This window comes from Tachyglossus aculeatus, chromosome 10 (genome assembly GCF_015852505.1).
Source record: "Tachyglossus aculeatus isolate mTacAcu1 chromosome 10, mTacAcu1.pri, whole genome shotgun sequence".
NCBI lineage: Eukaryota > Metazoa > Chordata > Mammalia > Monotremata > Tachyglossidae > Tachyglossus > Tachyglossus aculeatus.
This window is the reverse complement of record NC_052075.1, coordinates 774,601-794,444: the sequence shown is the minus strand read 5'-3', so window position 1 is coordinate 794,444 and position 19,844 is coordinate 774,601. Positions and strand designations below refer to the sequence as shown.

The following is a 19,844-nucleotide window of genomic DNA, read 5'->3' as shown; positions in this document are numbered from 1 at the left end:
AAGTGGCAGAGCCACGATTTGAACCCATGACCTCCGACTCCAAAGCCCGGGCTCTTTCCACTGAGCCATGCTGCTTCTCCTACCAGCGCTTAGAACAGTGCTTTGCACATAGTAAGCGCTTAACAAATGCCATCATTATTATTTAATTTATTATTTATTATATTTATTATAATTTATTATTTATTTATTATTTAATGATGGCATTTGTTAAGCGCTTTCTATGTGTGAAGCACTGTTCTAAGCGCTGAGTTTTTTATTTTATTATTATCCAGTGCTTCCCTTTGGAAGGTCACTGCTTCCCTCAATGCTGTGAGCTCGTTGTGGGCGGGGAATGTGTCCGTTGCTGTATTGTACTCTCCCAGGTGTTTAGTAAAGTGCTCTGCACACAGTAAGCACTCAATCAATATGACTGAATGAATGGCCGATGCCCTCCCTCTGCCCATCCGCCAAGCTAGCTCTCTTCCTCCCTTTAAGGCCCTACTGAGAGCTCACCTCCTCCAGGAGGCCTGCCCAGACTGAGCCCCTTCCTTCCTCTCCCCCTCGTCCCCCTCTCCATCCCCCCACATCTTACCTCCTTCCCTTCCCCACAGCACCTGTATATATGTATATATGTTTGTACATATTTGTTACTCTATTTATTTTACTTGTACATATCTATTCTATTTATTTTATTTTGTTAGTATGTTTGGTTTTGTTCTCTGTCTCCCCCTTTTAGACTGTGAGCCCACTGTTGGGTAGGGACTGTCTCTATGTGTTGCCAACTTGTACTTCCCAAGCGCTTAGTACAGTGCTCTGCACACAGTAAGCGCTCAATAAATACGATTGATGATGATGATGATGATGAAGCTCGCTCCCTGGATGCTGCCACATGGGACTCACAGTCTTCATCTCCATTTTGCAGATGAGGCAACTGAGGCCCGGAGAAGTGAAGTGACTTGCCCGAGGTCACACAGCAGACAAGTGGAGGAGCCGGGATTAGAACCCGGGTCCTTCAGACTCCCCGGACTGTGCTCTAACCATTAGGCCACACTGTTTCCCGGCACCCCCTCAGAGCACTGGTCAATCAGACAGTGGACGGTCCTGAGTTCTGTGACACACCTCCGAGATTTTCCCACGGAAACGGTGGGTCAGTCGGTCAGTCCCCTCCAAGCCCGCGGGGGCTTCCCTCCTTGACCCCCACCCCGGGGGAAGCGTTGACCCACCCTGTAGCCAACCCGGCCCCGAGGGGACAGGCCCCAGAAGCAGCCAGCCCGACCGCTTCGGTGGGACTCACAGTTTGATAATGTGCGGGTGGCGGAAAAGCTTCAGGTTTTGGATCTCCCGTTTGATCTTTCCGACCACATCCAGACTGCGGATCTTCTGCCTGTTCAGGATTTTGACGGCCACTTTGTGGCCCGTCAACTGGTGCTCTCCCACTGGGCCAAAGAAAGAAAGCAGAGGGGGTCTCTGGGGGGGGGGGGTGGCCGGTGGCCCCGGTCAGCCCCAGCCCGCAACCCCTTCCCCCACCCCACTCGCTCGGACGCTCGCCCATTGCTCGGTCCCTGACCCGAGTGCGAGCGGGTCGGCGAGTCCTGGGCCCGGAGGCAGGAAGGAGTCGGTTCTGAGTCAGTGCCATTAGAATTACGGGCACGATGAAGGCGAGCCAGGCACCTTCCACCGACTCACCACCCCAGGCCCTGAGGTGAGGGCTTGGACCCATCACTAATAATAATAATAATTATTATTATCATTCATTCATTCAGTTGTATTTATTGAGCACTATGTGCAGAGCACTGTGCTAAGTGCTTGGCACTGTAGGGACCATCGCTATATGTTGACGACTTGTACTTCCCAAGTGCTTATTACAGTGCTCTGCACACAGTAAGCGCTCAATAAATACAATTGAATGAATGAATGTACTAAGTGCCAATGATTGTAGTATAATCTAATAATTATGGTATTTGTTAAGTGCTTACTATGTGCCGAGCACTGTTCTAAGTGCTAAGGTAGATAACGAGGTAATCAGGTTGTCCCACGTGGGGCTCACAGGCTCAATCCCCATTTTACAGATGAGGTCGCTGAGGCACGGAGAAGTGAAGTGACTTACCCAAAGTCACACAGCAGACAAACGGAGGAGCCGGGATTAGAACCCATGACCTTATGACTCCCAAGCCCGGGCTCTTGACACTAAGCCATGCTGCTTCTACTAGACTGGAAGCTTCCGGCGGGCAGGGAACGGGCCACTTTTTTGTTTTCGAGGAAGTACTTATTGAAAACCTACTGTGTGCTGAACACTTGGGAGAATGATAGAGTTGGTAGGCATGATTCCTGTTCTGTTCCAATCTACTGTGTGCTGGGCACTGTACGGAACATTTGGGAGAAGACCGCAGGGTTAGCATACACATCCCCTGCCCGCAATGAGCTTCCAGTCTACTGTGGGGGGGCAGGGACTGTGTCTGTTATACTGTTACATCGTACTCTCCCAAGTGCTCAGTACAGTGCTCTGAAAATAGTAAGCCCTCAATAAATATGATTGATTGATTGATAGAAGAGTACTTTACTGCACGCTTGGGAAAGGGCAATAGAGTTGCCCTTTTCCTGCTCTAAAGGAGCGTCCAGTCCTACTGCGTTCAGAGCATTGTACTGAGCATTTGGGGGAGGACATTAGAGTTAGTAGCCACCTTTGTGACCTCGGTCAAGTCACCCGACCTCTCTGGGCTTTGGTGACTTCATCTGTAAAATGGGGATAAGCTTCCTGCCTCTAACCTAGAGGGATTTTGTGAGGATAAAATGCAGTAACAGATGTGAAAGCACTTAGAAAAAATTACCACTCTATTCCAAAACAGGGTGTTTTTATTATCATTATGGATATTAGTGATAGGTTGATACATGGACGTTATTATTGATTGATATTGTTATGACTATTGTTGTTGTTATTCTCATCACTTTTACAGCGGGTACCCTGGGTAAGTCACTTTACTTTTCTGGGCTATAGCTATAAGTATCTATAAATTATATAATTATTATGTCTACAAATTATTATAAATTCATTCATTCGATCGTATTTACTGAGCACTTACTGTGTGCAGAGCACTGTACTAAGTGCTTCGGAAAGTACAATAATTGTACAAAAGTTATTGTTTATATTAATGTCTGTCTCCCTCTCTAGACTGTAAACTTGTTGTCAGGGAACATGACTGCCAATCTTGTTGTCTTGTAATCAATCAATCGTATTTGTCAGCACCATTTGTCAGCTGCGTGACTTCAGGCAGTCACTTAACTTCTCTGTGCCTCAGTTATCTCATCTATAAAATGGGGATTAAGACTGTGAGCTCAACGTTGGGAAACCTGATAACCTCTTATCTACCCCAGCGCTTAGAACAGTGCTTGGCACATAGTGAGCACTTAACAAACACCATCATTATTATTGTAATTATTATTAGTGGAAAGAGCCCAGGCTTGGGAGTCAAAGGATCTGAGTTCTAGTGCCGGCTCTGCCAAATGCTTGCTGTGTGACCTTGGGCAAGTCACCTACCTTCTCTGAGCCTCGGTTCTCCTTCTTATTTAGACTGTGAGCCCTATGTGGGACAGGGACTGTGTCCAACCTAACTAGCTTGAATCTACCCCAGTTCTTAGAACAGTGTTTGACGCATAGTAAGCACTTACTGACTCCTTCTTGGAGTTAGAAGGACCTGAGTTCTAATCCCAGCCCCGCCACATGTCTGCTTGGGCAAGTCACTTCACTTCTCTGGGCCTCAATTTCCTCATCTGTAAAATGGGGCTTAAGAGTGTGAGCCCCATATGGGACAGGGACTGTGTCCAACCTGATTAAATGTATCTACCCCAGTGCTTTGAACAATGCTGGCACATTGTAAATGCTTAACAAGTGCATGGAGTAGTGGATAGAGCATGGGCCTGACAGTCAGGAGGTCATAAGTCCTAACCCTGGCTCGACTACTTGTCTGCTCTGTGATCTTGGAAAAGTCACTTTACTTCTCTGTGCCTCAGTGACCTCATCTGTAAAATGGGAATTGAAACTGTGAGACCCAAGTGGGACAGGGACAGTGTCTAACCCAATTTGGCTGTATCCAAACCAGCGCTTAGAGAAGCGGCGTGGCTCAGTGGAAAGAGCCCGGGCTTTGGAGTCAGAGGTCGTGGGTTCAAATCCCAGCTCCACCAATTGTCAGCTGTGTGACTTTGGGCAAGTCACTTCCCTTCTCTGTGCCTCAGTTACCTCATCTGTAAAATGGGGATTAAGACTGTGAGCCCCCTGGGGATAACCTGATCGCCTTGTAACCTCCCCAGTGCTTAGAACAGTGCCCTGCACATAGTAATAAATGCCATTATTATTATTATTGTTATTATTACAGTGCCTGGCACACAGTAAGCGCTTAACAAATACCATCATTATTATTGCTATTACTATAATTTTTAGTAGTATTATTATTAACAAATACCATAAAGTGGAGTTTACAATCTAATAGGAGAGAATGAGGTAAGAATGTTTACAAACAGAGGAGTCAAAACAAATGATTGAGTGAACTGTGTATAAACATATACACAGAGGTGCTGAGTCTGAGTCTGGGCATAAATAAGGCCATGAGAGCCAGCATGACCGGAGGAATGAATAGCTCAGGGCCATGAGGTGAAGAGACTAGCAGGAGGCGGTGGGGTTTCAGGAGGGATTTGGACATTGGGAGTGCCAAGGTCCGTGCGACCGTGGGGACGGATGGAGAGAGGGAGCTCCAGGCCGGGGGATTGCCACAAGCGAGGGGACGGAGGTGGAAGAGTGAGGAGCAAGGCCCAGCCAGAAGATTGGCTTGGGAGAGGCAGAGAGTACGAGCCGGGGCCTGGCAGGAGAAGAGAGAGGTCCGAGCAGGTGGCAGTCAGTGGGTGGAGAGCAGAAATGGGGGAGGCAGAGGGAGATGGGAGCAGTCTGAGCAGGAGAAGCCATGGGGCGGAGAGCCCGGAAGCCTCTGGGGAAGGGTCTTTGACATGGAGGAGTGGGGGGCTTGGGGAGAGCCTGAGGAGGGTTTTGCAAAGCATCTTGGCCTAGTGGAAAGGACCTAGTGGAAGTCAAGAGACCTGGGTTCTGATCCTGGCTCTGCCACTTGTCTGCTAGGTAACCTTCGACAAAGCATTTCACCTCTCTGTTTTTCCCTTTCCTAACCCCTAAAATGGGAATTTAACACCTGTTTTCCCTCCCCGTTAGACTTTGAGCTCCATGTGGGACAAGGGACTGTGTCGGATCTGAGAAGCAGCATGGCTCAGTGGGAAGAGCACGGGCTTTGGAGTCAGAGATCGTGGGTTCGAATCCTGGCTCCGCCTCATGTCTGCTGTGTGACCTTGGGCAAGTCACTTAACTTCTCTGGGCCTCAATTACCTCATCTGTAAAATGGGGATTGACTGTGAGCCCCACGTGGGACAACCTGATCATCTTGTATCCCCTCCAGCGCTTAGAACAGTGCTTTGCACATAGTAAGCGCTTAACAAATGCCATCATTATTATTATTATCTGGTGATCCTGTGTCTACCCCGGCTCCTAGCACGGTGCTTGACATACAGTCGGCGCTTAACCAAAATCACCATTAATTAATTCATTTTGAGGTAATTTCATATAAAAATTTGGTAGAGTAACCGAAAAAAAACCCCAACAAAAAACAGCATCTCTTGCGGACAACTCTTAAAAAAAACTTTTTCATTTACCATAAGTTAAAATGTAATGACAATCAGAATTAAGGGGGGAATCCTCCATAAAGCCAACTAAGAAAACAGGATTGAGAAGTTGGTTCTTATTTTGAGTTGTGCAGAAGCTGTTGTTAAAAAAAAAAACCAACAGAACAAAGCAAAAAACCCATGAGCAGATAGAGAATCAGTTTTTAATAAGGTGCCACGAATTGCAGAGTTCCTGCAGGTAGGCTTAGTTGAAGAGTAGAACAAAGTGATTGTACCCCATCTCTCCCAGGAGGGAGGGGGGAAAGGAGGTTTCTATTCTTAGGAAAGAGATAAGAAGGGCCTGAAATTCTTTCCTTAATAACAACCTGCTAAAAATAAAAGGTTGGACGCTTGAAAGCTGATCCTCTGTCCTTGACCGTTCCAGGATCCGGAGGAAAGGGGAGGGGAAGAGTGGCAAGAGGACAGCAGTGGAAGGAAGAGGAGGGGGAGGGGATGGGGGCAAGGATGTTGAGGGGTGGGGGGGACTACAGGGGAGGGGAGGGGATGGGAGAGGTGGGGAGGGGCAGATGGGGAGAAAGGGGGTACCAGAAGGGGAAGACTGATGGGGAAGGGAATGGATGAACCCACGTAGGGTTCACAGTCTAAATCCCCATTTTACAGATGAGGTAACTGAGGCACGGAGAAGTGAGGTGACTTGCCCAAGGCCACACAGCAGACAAATGGGGAGAGTATGGGTAGGGGATGCTGGAGGGGACGGATATGGGAGATTGCGTCCAACAACTCTGCTATTTTATACTCTCCTAGGTGCTCAATACAGAGCACTGCACACAGTAAGCGCTCCATAAATACCACTGATTGAATGATTGACTGGAGGGGCAGGGGAAAAGACAGGCAGGTGGGAAGTGGAGGGGAGGGAAAGAGAGGGAAGAAACAAACCGACTGAAAGCCAACCTCTACATCCTTTTCTGCAGAGATCTCTGGGGTCCACTTTTCCAAAGAACAGGATGAAGAAAGCTGATATTAATAATAATGGTATTTGTTAAGCACTTTGTGCCAGGCACTGTACTAAGTGTGGATAAACAAATCGGGTTGGACACAGTCCCTGTCCCACGTAGGTTTCACAGTCTTAATCCCCATCTTACAGATGAGGTAACTGAGGCACAGAGAAGTGAAGTGACTTGCCCAAGGCCACACAGCAGACAAACGGAGGTTTTGAGAGAGCTCCTTTCAAAAAAGAAAACTCCTTTTCAACTTGTTGTACTCTCCCAAGCACTTAGTACAGTGCTCTGCGCACAGTAAGTGCTCAATAAATACTATTGATTGTTAGACCATCCAACCCGATTTCCTTGTATCCACCCCAGTGCTTAGAACAATGCTTGGCACATAGTTAGCACTTAACAAAAAACACAATTATGATTATTGGTAGAGAAGCAGTGTGGCCTAGAGGCTAGAGCCTGCCTGGGAGTCAGAAGGACCTGGATTCTAATCCCACCTCCACCACTTGTCTGCTGTGTGGTCTTGGGCAAGTCACTTCATTTCTCTGTGTCTCAGTTGCCTCCTCTGTAAAATGGGGATTAAGACTGTGAGCCCCCTGCGGGACACGGATTGGGTCCAACCTGATTACCCTGTATCTACCCCAGCGTTTAGTATACAGTGCCTGTTGCATATTTCTCCCCCTCCTCCCCCTCCCCATCCCCCCCCGCCTTACCTCCTTCCCCTCCCCACAGCACCTGTATAGATGTATATATGTTTGTACATATTTATTACTCTATTTATTTTACTTGTACATATTTATTCTATTTTTTTTATTTTGTTAATATGTTTTATTGTCTGTCTCCCTCTTCTAGACTGTGAGCCCGCTGTTGGGTAGGGACCGTCTCTATATGTTGCCACCTTGTACTTACCAAGCGCTTAGTACAGTGCTCTGCACAGAGTAAGCGCTCAATAAGTATGACTGAATTAATTAACTAAGCACTTAAATACTATAAAAGAAATGGATTGATTGACACGGTGACCTTCACCCACAACCTTAACATTCAACCTCCAACAGCAAACAGAATTCCCCAAATTGAGCTACACTAACCTGATTTACAGGAGATCTAGATTCTAATCCTAGCTTTGCCATTTGCTTTCAGTGTGAACTTGGGTGAGTCAGCTTCTCCAGACCTCAGTTTCTCATCTGTAAAATGGGGATTAAACACCTGTACGCTCCCTCCCCCTTAGTCTACGGCCCCATGTGGGACAAGAGCTGTATGGAGTTATACTGTAATTCCCCCGGTGCCCAACGCTGAGCACTTAACAGATGCCACAATTATTATTCTTGTTATTCAGATCTGCACCCTTTATTCACCCATCCCTCAGCCCACAGCATTTATGTCCGTGTCCATAATTTATTTATTTATATTAATGTCTGACTCGCCCTCTGAACTCTAAGCTCACTGTGGGCAGGGAACTTGTCTACCAACTCTGTTATACTGTACTCTCCCAAGCGCTTAGTATAGTGCTCTGTGCACAGTAAGTGCTCAATAAATGTGGTTGATTTATGGATTGTTGTTACGTTTGGTGTGAAAATGAGAGAACTAAATAGCTCCTGCATTTTCCACTTACAGATTCTCCAGAGCTCTCTGTGAACAGAACTGGTCGTGTGTAGGAAGGCAGAGATGGAGGTAAATTAACCTCTGAATTTCTCATTCCTCTTTTGCATCAGGGAAAAAAAGCAAAACCGAAATTCTATCATAATGGCTGTAATTCTGTGTGCAAACAATACCAGCAGCTCTAATCTTGCTTTGAAAGGGAGGGTGTTACCTCTGCTACTGTTGGGGTTAGGGAAATTTGAGCAATCTGGAGGTGGGACCCAGAATTTCTCCATGAAAGGAGGTTTTCATTAATCAAGGTCGTTTGTGTTTCTTTAAAATGGTTAAAAAATAAGCAGCTGCTCAAGATGGTAAACAAATCCTGAAGGGATTTTAATCTCTCTTTGGCAACAATCTGACTCTTGCCGACAGCTTCTCAATCTGTTCATTCACTGGTTTGAATGAAACGAAGAATGAAAAAGATCCAGAAATAAGTGAGGCGGGGCAGGAAAATCTGTTCTCTGATTTTGATGGAGCCTCCCGGCAAGGGTGGTGGACTGGCCTAGGTCGGACGCCACTGGACCGAGCCCCTGACGGACTTCAGTCGGACACCAGTCGGTCAGTCAGTCATATTTACTGTGCACTTATTGGGTGCAAAACGCTGCACTGAGCTCATAGGAGAGAACAGTGTAACAAAAAATGGACACATCCCCTGCCCACAGTAAGCTTACAGTCTAGAGGGGGAGACAGATGTTAATATAAGTAAACAAATTACGGGTATGGACATAAGTGCTGTGGGGCTGGGAGCGGGGGATGAATAAAGGGAGCAAGTCAGGAGATGAAGAAGGGAGTGGGAGAAGAAGAAAGGAGGGCTTAGTCAGGGAAGGCCTCTTGGAGGAGATGGGTGGGCCCTCAATATGGCCTTGAAGAAGGGAAGAGTCACTGTCTGTCGGGATATGGGGAGGGAGGGCATTCATGGCCAGAGGCAGGACGTGGGCGAGAGGTCAGCGGCGAGGTAGACGAGATGGAGGTACAGTGGAAAGGTTGGTGTTAGAGGAGCAGAGTGAGTGGGCTGGGTTGTAGTAGGAGAGTAGTAAGGTAATAATAACAATAATTATGGTATTTAAGAGTCTACTATGTGCCACGCACTGTTCTAAGCACGGGGATAGATACAAGATAATCAGGTTGTCCCACGTGGGGCTCACAGTCTTCATCCCCATTTTACAGATGAGGTAACTGAGGCCCAGAGAAGAGAAGTGACTTGCCCAAGGTCACACGGCAGACAAGTGCGGAGCTGGGATTAGAACCCACATCTTCTGACTCCCAAGCCCGGGCTCTTGCCCCTAGGCCACGCTGCTTCTCACTGAGGTGAGGTGGGAGGGGGCCCCGAAAAGCCTCGGTTGGAGAGCGCTGGACGGAGCCTCTGCACCAAGCAGGAGTTGATGCCAGGACTGGTGGCTGGCACCGGCGACCTGTACTCTCTGATCCCACCCCTCGGGGGCCTGGAGTGTAGCGGGAGTGAAGGTGGACAAGGGGTGGCAAAATCAATCAAACAAGGAGAGCACTGGACTTAGCGCTTGGGAGTTGGTAGATGCATCCCCTGCCCACAAGAAGCTTCCAGTCTAGAGGGGATGACCCACGAGCATCGACACCCCCTCCCTTGGAGAATTTGTTGGTTCCCACGGCTTCAACTCCCACCTCTATGTGGATGATTCCCAAATCTCCTTCTCCAGCCCTGATCTCTCTCCAGTCTCGCATCTCCTCTTGCCTTCAAGACATCTCTACTTGGATGTCCTCCAAGTAAAGCGCTTAGTACAGTGCTCTGCACATAGTAAGCGCTCAATAAATACGATTGATGATGATGATGTCCTCCCGTCACCTCGAGCTTAACATGTCCAAAACAGATCTCCTTATCTTCCCACTCAAACCCTATCCTCCCCTTGACTTTCCCATCACTACAGATGGCAACACCATCCTTCCTGTCTCACAACCCCGTAACCTTGGTGTTATCCTTGATTCCTCTCTCTAATTCAATCCACATATTCAGTCCATCACCAAATCCTGTCGGTCCCAAATTCACAACATGGCTAAAATCTGCCATTTCCTCTCTATAAACTGCTACCACGTTAATGCAATCACTCATCCTATCCCTCCTGGATAACCACATCAGCCTCTTTGCTGACCTCCCAGCCTCCCCACTCTAGTCCACAGTTCACTTTGCTGGCCGGATCATTTTTCTACAAAAACATTCAGGACATGCCACCCCTCTCCTCAAAAAACTCTGTTGGTTGCCCATCCACTTCTGCATTAAACAGAAACGCCTCACCAGTGGCTTTAAAGCACTCGTATCACCTCACCCCCTCCTATCTCACCTCACTCAGACCACACACTTCGCTCCTCTAACACTGACCTTTTCACTGTGCCTCGATTTCGTCTATCTCGCCACCAACCTTTCACCCACATCCTGCCACTGTCCTGAAATACCCTTCCTCCTCAAATCTGACAGCCAATTACTCTCCCCCCACTTCAAAGGCTTATTCATTCATTCATTCATTCAATAATCTTTATTAAGCGCCGTGTGCAGAGCATTCATTCCTTCGTTCAATCATATTTATTGAGCGCTTACTGTGTGCAGAGCACTGTACTAAGCGCTTGGGAAAGTACCGTACAACAAAAATCAGTGACATTCCCTGCTCACAACAAGCTCCCAGTCTAGAGGCAGGGAGACAGATGTCAATACAAATAAATAAAATTACAGATATATACGTAAGTGCTGTGGGGCTGGGAGGGGGGAGAAGGGTAAAGGGAGCACATCTCCTCCAGGAGGCCTTCCCTGATTAAGCCTCCCCTTTCCTCTTCTCCTACTCCCTTCTGCGTTGTCCTGACTTGCTCCCTTTGCTCTTCCCCCATCCCAGCCCCGCAGCAATCAATCAATCGTATTTATTGAGCGCTTACTATGTGCAGAGCACTGTACTAAGCGCTTGGGAAGTACAAATTGGCAACACAGTACAAATTGGCAACACAATTGGCAGCACTTAAGTACACGTCTGTAATTTTGTTTCTATTAACGTCTGTCTCCCCACTTCTAAACAGTAAGCTCGTTGTGGGCTGGGAATGTTTCTGTTTATGGTTCTATTTTACTCTCCTAAGTGCTTAGTACAGTGCTCTGCACACAGTAAGTGCTCAATAAATATGATTGAATGAATGAAGAGCAAGTGCCTGCACAGGCAGCGGGTGGGCCGGACCCCTAGCTCAGGGCTGTGGTGCTGTGCCCCGGCGGGTGGGAAGGCGGGATCCTGGAAGTGGCCCTGGTCTTCCCCCTCCCACCCCATGTTAGTTGACCAGCTGATGGTCAGGAGTCCTGCTGGTTCTCGCCCAAAAACTGTTCCCCCCGATTGACAACATGGCCAAGCGGGCGGAGCAGGACCAGAAGCCATTTCCCAGGGTCCCCACGCTCCCCCCATCAGGGACCCTGAGTGGGGCTGTGACACGGAACCCCTGGGCCAACTCAAAGGAAATGCGTTATGTCTGCTGGGGTCTGTGTGTACCCCTGCCAGGGGCTGAGTAACAATAACAGTAATAACAGTATTTATTAAGCACTACAGAAGCAGCGTGGCTCGGTGGAAAGAGCCAGGGCTTTGGAGTCAGAGGTCGTGGGTTCAAATCCCGGCTCCGCCGCTAGTCAGCTGGGTGACTTTGGGCAAGTCACTTCACTTCTCTGGGCCTCAGTTACCTCATCTGTAAAATAGGGATTAAGACTGTGAGCCCCACGTGGAACAACCAAATCACCTTGTATCCTCCCCAGCGCTTATAACAGTGCTTTGCACATAGTAAGCGCTTAACAAATGCCATTATTATTATTATTATTATTATTACTATTATAATATAAGAGAAGCAGCATGGCTCAGTGGAAAGAGCCCGGGCTTTGGAGTCAGAGGTCATGGGTTCGAATCCCGGCTCTGCCACATGTCTGCTGTGTGACCTTGGGCAAGTCACCTCACTTCTCTGAGCCTCAGTTCCCTCATCTGGAAAATGGGGATTAAGACTGTGAGCCCCACATGGGACAACTTGATCACCTTGTATTCCCCCAGCGCTTAGAACAGTGCTCTGCACATAGTAAGCGCTTAACAAATGCCATTATTATTATTATTATTATTACTATTATGTGGCAAGCACTGTTCTAAGCCCTAGGGTAGATACAAGGTAATCAGGTTGTCCCACGTGGGGCTCACAGTCTTAATAATAATAATAATAATGGTATTAAGCACTTACTTTGTGCCAAGCACAGTTCCAAGCCCTAGGGTAGATACAAGATAATCAGGTTGTCCCTCGTGGGGCTCAGTCTTCATCCCCATTTTACAGATGAGGTAACTGAGGCACAGAGAAGTTAGGTGGCTTGCCCAAGGTCACACAGCAGACAAGTGGTGGAGCCAGAATTAGAACCCACGTTCTCTGACTCCCAAACCTGTGCTCTTGCCACTAAGCCACGCAAAGTATTTCAGGACAGTGATTAGTGACCATGGCATGGAGGGAAGGGGGAGGAGGAGAAGGAGAAAGAAGGAAGGAGGAGGAGTGGAGGAGGAGGGGGAGGAAGAGGGAAAGTGAAAGAGGAGGAGGAGTGGAGGAGGAGGGGGAAAGGGAGAAGGAGAAAAAGGAGGAGAAGGGGAGGGGAAGAGGAGGGGGACTGTAGACTGTAAACTCAGTGGTGGGCAGAGAATGCATCTACCAACTCTGCTATATTGTACTCAAGCTCTTAGTACAGTGCTCTGCGCAAAGTGCTCAATAAATCTCATCGTTTGATTGAGGAGGTGGAGGGGCAGAGGAGGAGGAGGAGGAGGATCCAATTCCAAGAACTTGCCCACAGGTTGTCTCCCCCACCCCACCCTGCGGAATGTTCCCTGCACTTTATACCTCCTGGCAAAATGAGCTTGGAGCCCCCATGGTAGAGGGAGGGGAAAGGAGGTGGGCGGGGGGGATGGTGACCTGTCCCTGGTCATCTGCTGTGGAAAACAACCCCAGGATTCACATCCACTGTCACCCACACAGCCATGACCACCTATTTCTTCATTCCATTAAACTGGAAGCTCCCTCTATGGCCTTCTCCCCAGCACTTAGTATGGTGCCCTACACAGAGTAGACTGAAATTTCATGTCGACTAATTCTGTTGTCCTCTTCCAAGTGTTCAGTACAGTGTTCTGAGCCCCCTCCTTCCTCTCCCACTCTTCCCCCTCCCCACGGCACCTGTATATATGTATATATGTTTGTACGTATTTATTACTCTATTTATTTATTTTATTTGTACATATTTATTCTATTTATTTTATTTTGTTAATACGTTTTGTTTTGTTCTCTGTCTCCCCCTTCTAGACTGTGAGCCCACTGTTGGGTAGGGACCGTCTCTATATGTTGCCAACTTGTACTTCCCAAGTGCTTAGTACAGTGCTCTGCACACAGTAAACTCTCAATAAATATGATTGAATGAATGAATGAATGAATAATCCCAGCTCTGCCACTTGTCTGTTCTGTGACCTTGGGCAAGTCACTTAACTTCTCTGGGCCTCAGTTATCTCATCTGTAAAATGGGGATTGAGACTGTGAACCCCTCATGGGTTTACAGATGAGGGAACCGAGGCCCAGAGAAGTGAAGTAATAATAATAATAATAATAGTATTTTTAAGTGCTTACTATGTGCCAAGCTGTACTAAGCGCTGAGGTGGATACGAGCAAATTGGGTTGGACAGTCTCTGTCCCACATGGTGCTCACAATCTTAATCCCCATTTTACAGATGAGCGAACCGAGGCCCAGAGAAGTGAAGGGACTTGTCCAAGGTCACACAGCAGACAAGTGGCAGAACCCATGGCCTTCTCACTCCCAGGCCCGTGCCATATCCACTATGCCATGCTGTTGTTCCTCCAAGTGACTGTGAAATGACTTGCCCAAGGTCACACAGCAGACACACGGCGGAACCGGAATTAGAACCCATGACCCTCTGACTCCCCAGCTCGGGCTCTAGCCACTTTGCCACTCTGAAAAACTCCCGCTCACCACCCTGATGCCTCTCTGACCCCAGGCCCTGCCCCTGCCAGCCATACTGACAACCACCTGTCAAATCAGAGGGGAAGCAGTGTGGCTCAGTGGAAAGTTCCCGGGCTTTGGAGTCAGAGGTCATGGGTTCAAATCCCGGCTCTGCCACTAGTCAGCTGTGTGACTTTGGGCAAATCACTTAACTTCTCTGGGCCTCAGTTACCTCATCTGTCAAATGGGGATTAAAACTGTGAGCCCCACAGGGGACAACCTGATCACCTTGTAATCTCCCCAGTGCTTAGAACAGTGCTTTGCACATAGTAAGCACTTAAATGCCATTATTATTATTATTATTAAAATATGATTGATTGAGAAGCAGTATGGCTTCTCCAATCAGTGTGGTGGGGAGTCAGAGGACGTAGGTTATAATCCTGTCGGAAAGTCATGAGTTCTAATCCCAGCTCTGCCACTTGTCTGCCGTGGAACCGTGGGCAAGTTGCTTCATTTCTCTTTGCCTCAGTTACTTGATCTGTAAAATGAGGATTGAGACTGCGAGCTCCACGTGGGACAGGGATCGGGTCCAGCCCGATTTGCTTGGATCCACCCCAGGGCTTATTACACTGCCTGGCACAGAGTAAGTGCTCAACAAATACCAAAATTATAATTATTATTGTCCCAGAATAGCTCCCTCCCAATCCAGACCCCTACCCATCTGGTCCCAGATCTTTGGCCCAGTCCCCTCCCCTATCCTGTCCCAACATAGCCCTATCTTCCTCCATCCTGCCCCAGGATGGACCCCCCCACCCCCAACACAGCCCCCTCCCCATCAGCCCCATTTATTCAATCGTATTTATTGAGTACTTACTATGTGCAGAGCACTGTAATAAGTGCAGAGCACTGTAATAAGCGCTTAGCACTGTACTAAGCGCTTAGGATAAGCCCCTCCCTCCAATACAGCCCCCTACCCACCAGCCCCAGGATGGGCCCCCCCCGAACACAGCCCCTTACCCACCTGCCCCAGGAGAGACCCCCTCCCCCCAATGCAGCCCTTTAGCCACCTGTCCCAGGATGGACCCCTCCTCCCAACGCAACCCCTTACCCACCTGTCCCAGGATGGACCCCTCCCCCCAACACAGCCCCTTACCCTCCTGCCTCAGGAGAACCCCCCTCCCCCCAACACAGCCCCTTAACCACCTGCCCCGGGATGGCCCCCTCCTCCCAACCCAGCCCACTCCGCCCCTGCCCCAGGATGGTCCCCTCCCCCTAACACAGCCCCCTACCCACCAGCCCCAGGATGGACCCCTCCCCCCAACACAGCCCCCTACCCACCAGCCCCAGGATGGCCCCCTCCCCCCAACACAGCCCCCTACCCACCAGCCCCAGGATGGGCCCCTCCCTCCAACCCAGCCCCCTGCCCACCAGCCCCAGGATGAACCCCTCCCCCCAACCCAGCCCACTCCACCCCTGCCCCAAGATGGTCCCCTGCCCCCAAGGCAGCCCCCTACCCACCAGTCCCAGGATGGATCCCTCCCCCCAAAACAGCCCCTTACCCACCAGCCCCAGGATGGACCCCTCCCCCCAAAACAACCCCTTACCCACCTGCCCCAGGAGAGACCCCCCTCCCCCCAACGCAGCCCCTTAGCCACGAGCCCCAGGATGGACCCCTACCCCCCAACGCAGCCCCTTACCCACCTGCCCCAGGATGGATCCCTCCCCCCAACCCAGCCCACTCCGCCCCTGCCCCAGGATGGATCCCTCCCCCCAACGCAGCCCCCTACGCACCAGCCCCAGGATGAATCCCTCCCCCCAACCCAGCCCACTCCACCCCTGCCCCAAGATGGTCCCCTCCCCCCAAGACAGCCCCCTACCCACCAGTCCCAGGATGGGCCCCTCCCCCCAAAACAGCCCCTTATCCACCTGCCCCAGGAGAGACCCCCCTCCCCCCAACGCAGCCCCTTAGCCACCAGCCCCAGGATGGACCCCTACCCCCCAACGCAGCCCCTTACCCACCTGCCCCAGGATGGCTCCCTCCCCCCAACGCAGCCCCTTACCCACCTGCCCCTCCCAGGCCCAGCAGCTGAGCCCCCTTCCCCTGCCTAGCCCCCTCCCCTGGCCCGCGGCCCCCCGCCCTTGGTGGGCTCCCGAACCTTTGACTTTGCCGAAGGTGCCGACCCCCAGGGTGTCCCCCAGGACGTAGTGTCCGATCTTCACCCGGCCGTCGTGCTTGGGCCTCTCCGCCATGGTCAGCGCGCCCCCCGCCCACCCGGACCGGGCCCAACCCCGGGACCGGGACCGGGACCGGGACCAGGACCAGGACGAAGACGAGGACCGGGGCCGGGAGGAGGGGGAGGAGCCATGGGTCGGGGGCATCGGGGGAGGAGTCAGGGGGTCGGGGCACTGCTCCTGATGATGCTGCTGCTGCTGCTGATGGTATTTATTCAGCGCTTACTAGGAGCCAAGCACTGTCCTAAGCGCTGGGATAGTTACAAGGTGATCAGGTTGTCCCCAGGGAGGCTCACAGTCTCCATCCCCATTTTCCAGCTCAGGGAACTGAGGCCCAGGGAAGTGAAATGACTTGTTACAAGGTGATCAGGTTGTCCCCAGTGAGGCTCACAGTCTCCATCCCCATTTTCCAGGTGAGGGAACTGAGGCCCAGGGAAGAAGTGAAATGACTGGTTACAAGGTGATCAGGTTGGCCCCAGGGAGGCTCACAGTCTCCATCCACATTTTCCAGGTGAGGGAACTGAGGCCCAGGGAAGTGAAATGACTCGTTACAAGGTGATCAGGTTGTCCCCAGGGAGGCTCGCAGTCTCCATCCCCATTTTCCAGGTGAGGGAACTGAGGCCCAGGGAAGAAGTGAAATGACTGGTTACAAGGTGATCAGGTTGTCCCCAGGGAGGCTCACAGTCTCCATCCCCATTTTCCAGATGAGGGAACTGAGGCCCAGGAAAGTGAAATGACTGGTTACAAGGTGATCAGGTTGTCCCCAGGGAGGCTCGCAGTCTCCATCCCCATTTTCCAGATGAGGGAACTGAGGCCCAGGAAAGTGAAATGACTTGTTACAAGGTGATCAGGTTGTCCCCAGTGAGGCTCACAGTCTCCATCCCCATTTTCCAGATGAGGGAACTGAGGCCCAGGGAAGTGAAACGACTTGTTACAAGGTGATCAGGTTGTCCCCAGTGAGGCTCACAGTCTCCATCCCCATTTTCCAGATGAGGGAACTGAGGCCCAGGGAAGTGAAATGACTTGTTACAAGGTGATCAGGTTGTCCCCAGTGAGGCTCACAGTCTCCATCCCCATTTTCCAGATGAGGGAACTGAGGCCCAGAGAAGTGAAATGACTTGTTACAAGGTGATCAGGTTGTCCCCAGTGAGGCTCACAGTCTCCATCCCCATTTTCCAGATCAGGGAACTAAAGCCCAGAGAAGTGAAATGACTTGCCCAAGGTCACACAGCTGACAAGTGGCGGAGCTGGGATTAGAACCCATGTCCTCTGACTCCCAAGCCCGGGCTCTTTCACACTTCCTCCAGGAGGCTTTCCCTGATGAAGCTCTCATTTCCCCTATTCGCTCTCCCATTCGCAGTGGTTATGCCCTCAAATCCGTGGCTTAGTGGAAAGAGCCCAGGCTTGGGAGTCAGAGGTTGTGGGTTCTAATCCTGGCTCCGCCAATTGTCAGCTGTGTGACTTTGGGCAAGTCACTTCACTTCTCTGTGCCTCAGTTACCTCATCTGTAAAATGGGGATTAAGATTGTGAGCTCTACGTGGGACAACTTGATCGCCTTGTATCCCCCCAGTGCTTAGAACAGTGCTTTGCACATAGTAAGTGCTTAACAAATACCATCATTATTATTACTATTCTCTGGTCCTCAGTTACCTCATCTGTAAAATGGGGGTTAAAAGCGTGAGCCCCACGTGGGACAACCTGATGACCTTGTATCTACCCCAGTGCTTAGAACAGTGCTTGGCACATAGTAAGCGCTTAACAAATACCATTATTATGATTATTATCATCTTAAGTACTCGCTATTCACACCACCCCCAGCCACACAACACTGAGATACATATCTCTAGACTCTTATATTTCTCTCATCAGTTATTTATTTTAATTTTAAAATTTTATTTTGTAATTTGAATTTATTTTAATGCCTGTCTTCCCTAATAAACTGTAAACTCCTTGAAGGCAAGGATCATGTCTACTAACTCTACTGTCCTCTCCAAAGCAGCATGGAGGAGCAGCTTGGCTTAATGGCTAGAGCACGGACCTGGAAGTGAGAAGGACCTGGATTCTAATTTCGGCTCCACCACTTGTCTGCTGGGTGACCTTGGACAAGTCACTTCACTTCTCTGGGCCTCAGTTACCTCATCTGGAAAATGGGGATTAAGAGTGTGAGCCGTTTGTGGAACAGGGACCGTGTCCAACCAGATTAACTTGTACCCACCCCAGCTCTTAGAACAGTGCTTGGCACAGAGTAAGTGCTTTAACAAGTGCCATAATTATTATTACTATATTATTAGTACAGTGCTCTGCAGGGACAGGGGCTGAACCTGTCAGCTGCCTTGTATACTATGGACCACTCCCTTCTCCTGGAAACATTATCCAACCTTGGCTTCACTGATTCTGTCCTCTCCTGGTTCTCATCTCTCTGGCCATTTATTCTCAGACTCCTTCGCGGACTCCTCCTCTTTCACCCACTCCCTAACTGTGGGAGTTCCTCAAGGCTCAGTTCTGAGCCCCCTTCTATTCTCCGTCTAAACACATTCCCTTGGAGAACTCATTTGCTCCCATGGCTTCAACTATCATCTCTATGCGTATGACACCCAAATCTCCATCTCCAGCCCTGATCTCTCTCCCTCTCTGCAGTCTCACATCTCCTCCTGCCTCCAAGACATCTCTATTTGGATGTCCTCCTGTCTCCTCAAACTTTACTTGTCCAAAACAGGGCTCCTCATTTTACCACCCAAACCCTGTCTTCCTTCTGACTTTCCCATCACTGTAGATGTCACCATCACCCTTCCTGTCTCACAAACCCCTAACCTAGGCGTTATCCTTGACTCCTCTCTCTCATTCAACCCACCTATTCAATCACTAAATGCTGTCGGTCCCACCTTCACAACATCGCTAAAATCCACCCTTTCCTCTCCACCCAAACTGCTACCACATTAATACAATCACTCATCCTATCCCGTCTGGATTACGGCATCAGCCTCCTTGCTGACCTCCCAGCCTCCTGCCTCCCCCCACTCCAGTCCACACTTCATTCTCCTGCCCAGATCATTTTTCTACAAAAACGTTCAGGACATGCTACCCTGTCCCTCAAAGAACTCCAGTGGTAGCCCATCCACTTCTGCATCAAACAAAAACTCCTCTCCATTGGCTTTAAAGCACTCCACCATCTTGCCCTCTCCTACCTCAACTCGCTTCTCTTCTTCTGCAACGCAGCTCACACACTCCACTCCTCTGGTGCCGCCAACCTTCTCACTGGACCTCAATCTCACCTGTCTCACCACCAACCCCTCACCCAGGTGCCACCTCTTGCCTTGGACGCCCTTCCTCCTCAAATCCGACAATGACTCTCCCCCCCTTCAAAGCC

The 19,844-nt window shown here is 49.9% G+C and overlaps 1 protein-coding gene across 2 annotated transcripts in view; it reads right to left on the bottom strand.

Annotated features, from left to right (window-relative positions):
- PRKAA2 (protein kinase AMP-activated catalytic subunit alpha 2) overlaps nt 1-16,565 on the bottom strand; it is a 31,926-nt gene extending 15,361 nt beyond the window's left edge. For both annotated transcript variants that reach the window (XM_038752386.1, XM_038752387.1), the window contains exons 1-2: nt 16,401-16,565; nt 1,274-1,415 (exon numbers count right to left, since the gene is read on the bottom strand). In XM_038752386.1, the coding sequence (XP_038608314.1) occupies nt 1,274-1,415; nt 16,401-16,494 (236 nt within the window). In that variant the 5' untranslated portion in view covers nt 16,495-16,565. The remainder of the gene's footprint in view (nt 1-1,273; nt 1,416-16,400) is intronic.
- Between the last annotated feature and the right edge of the window lie 3,279 nt (nt 16,566-19,844).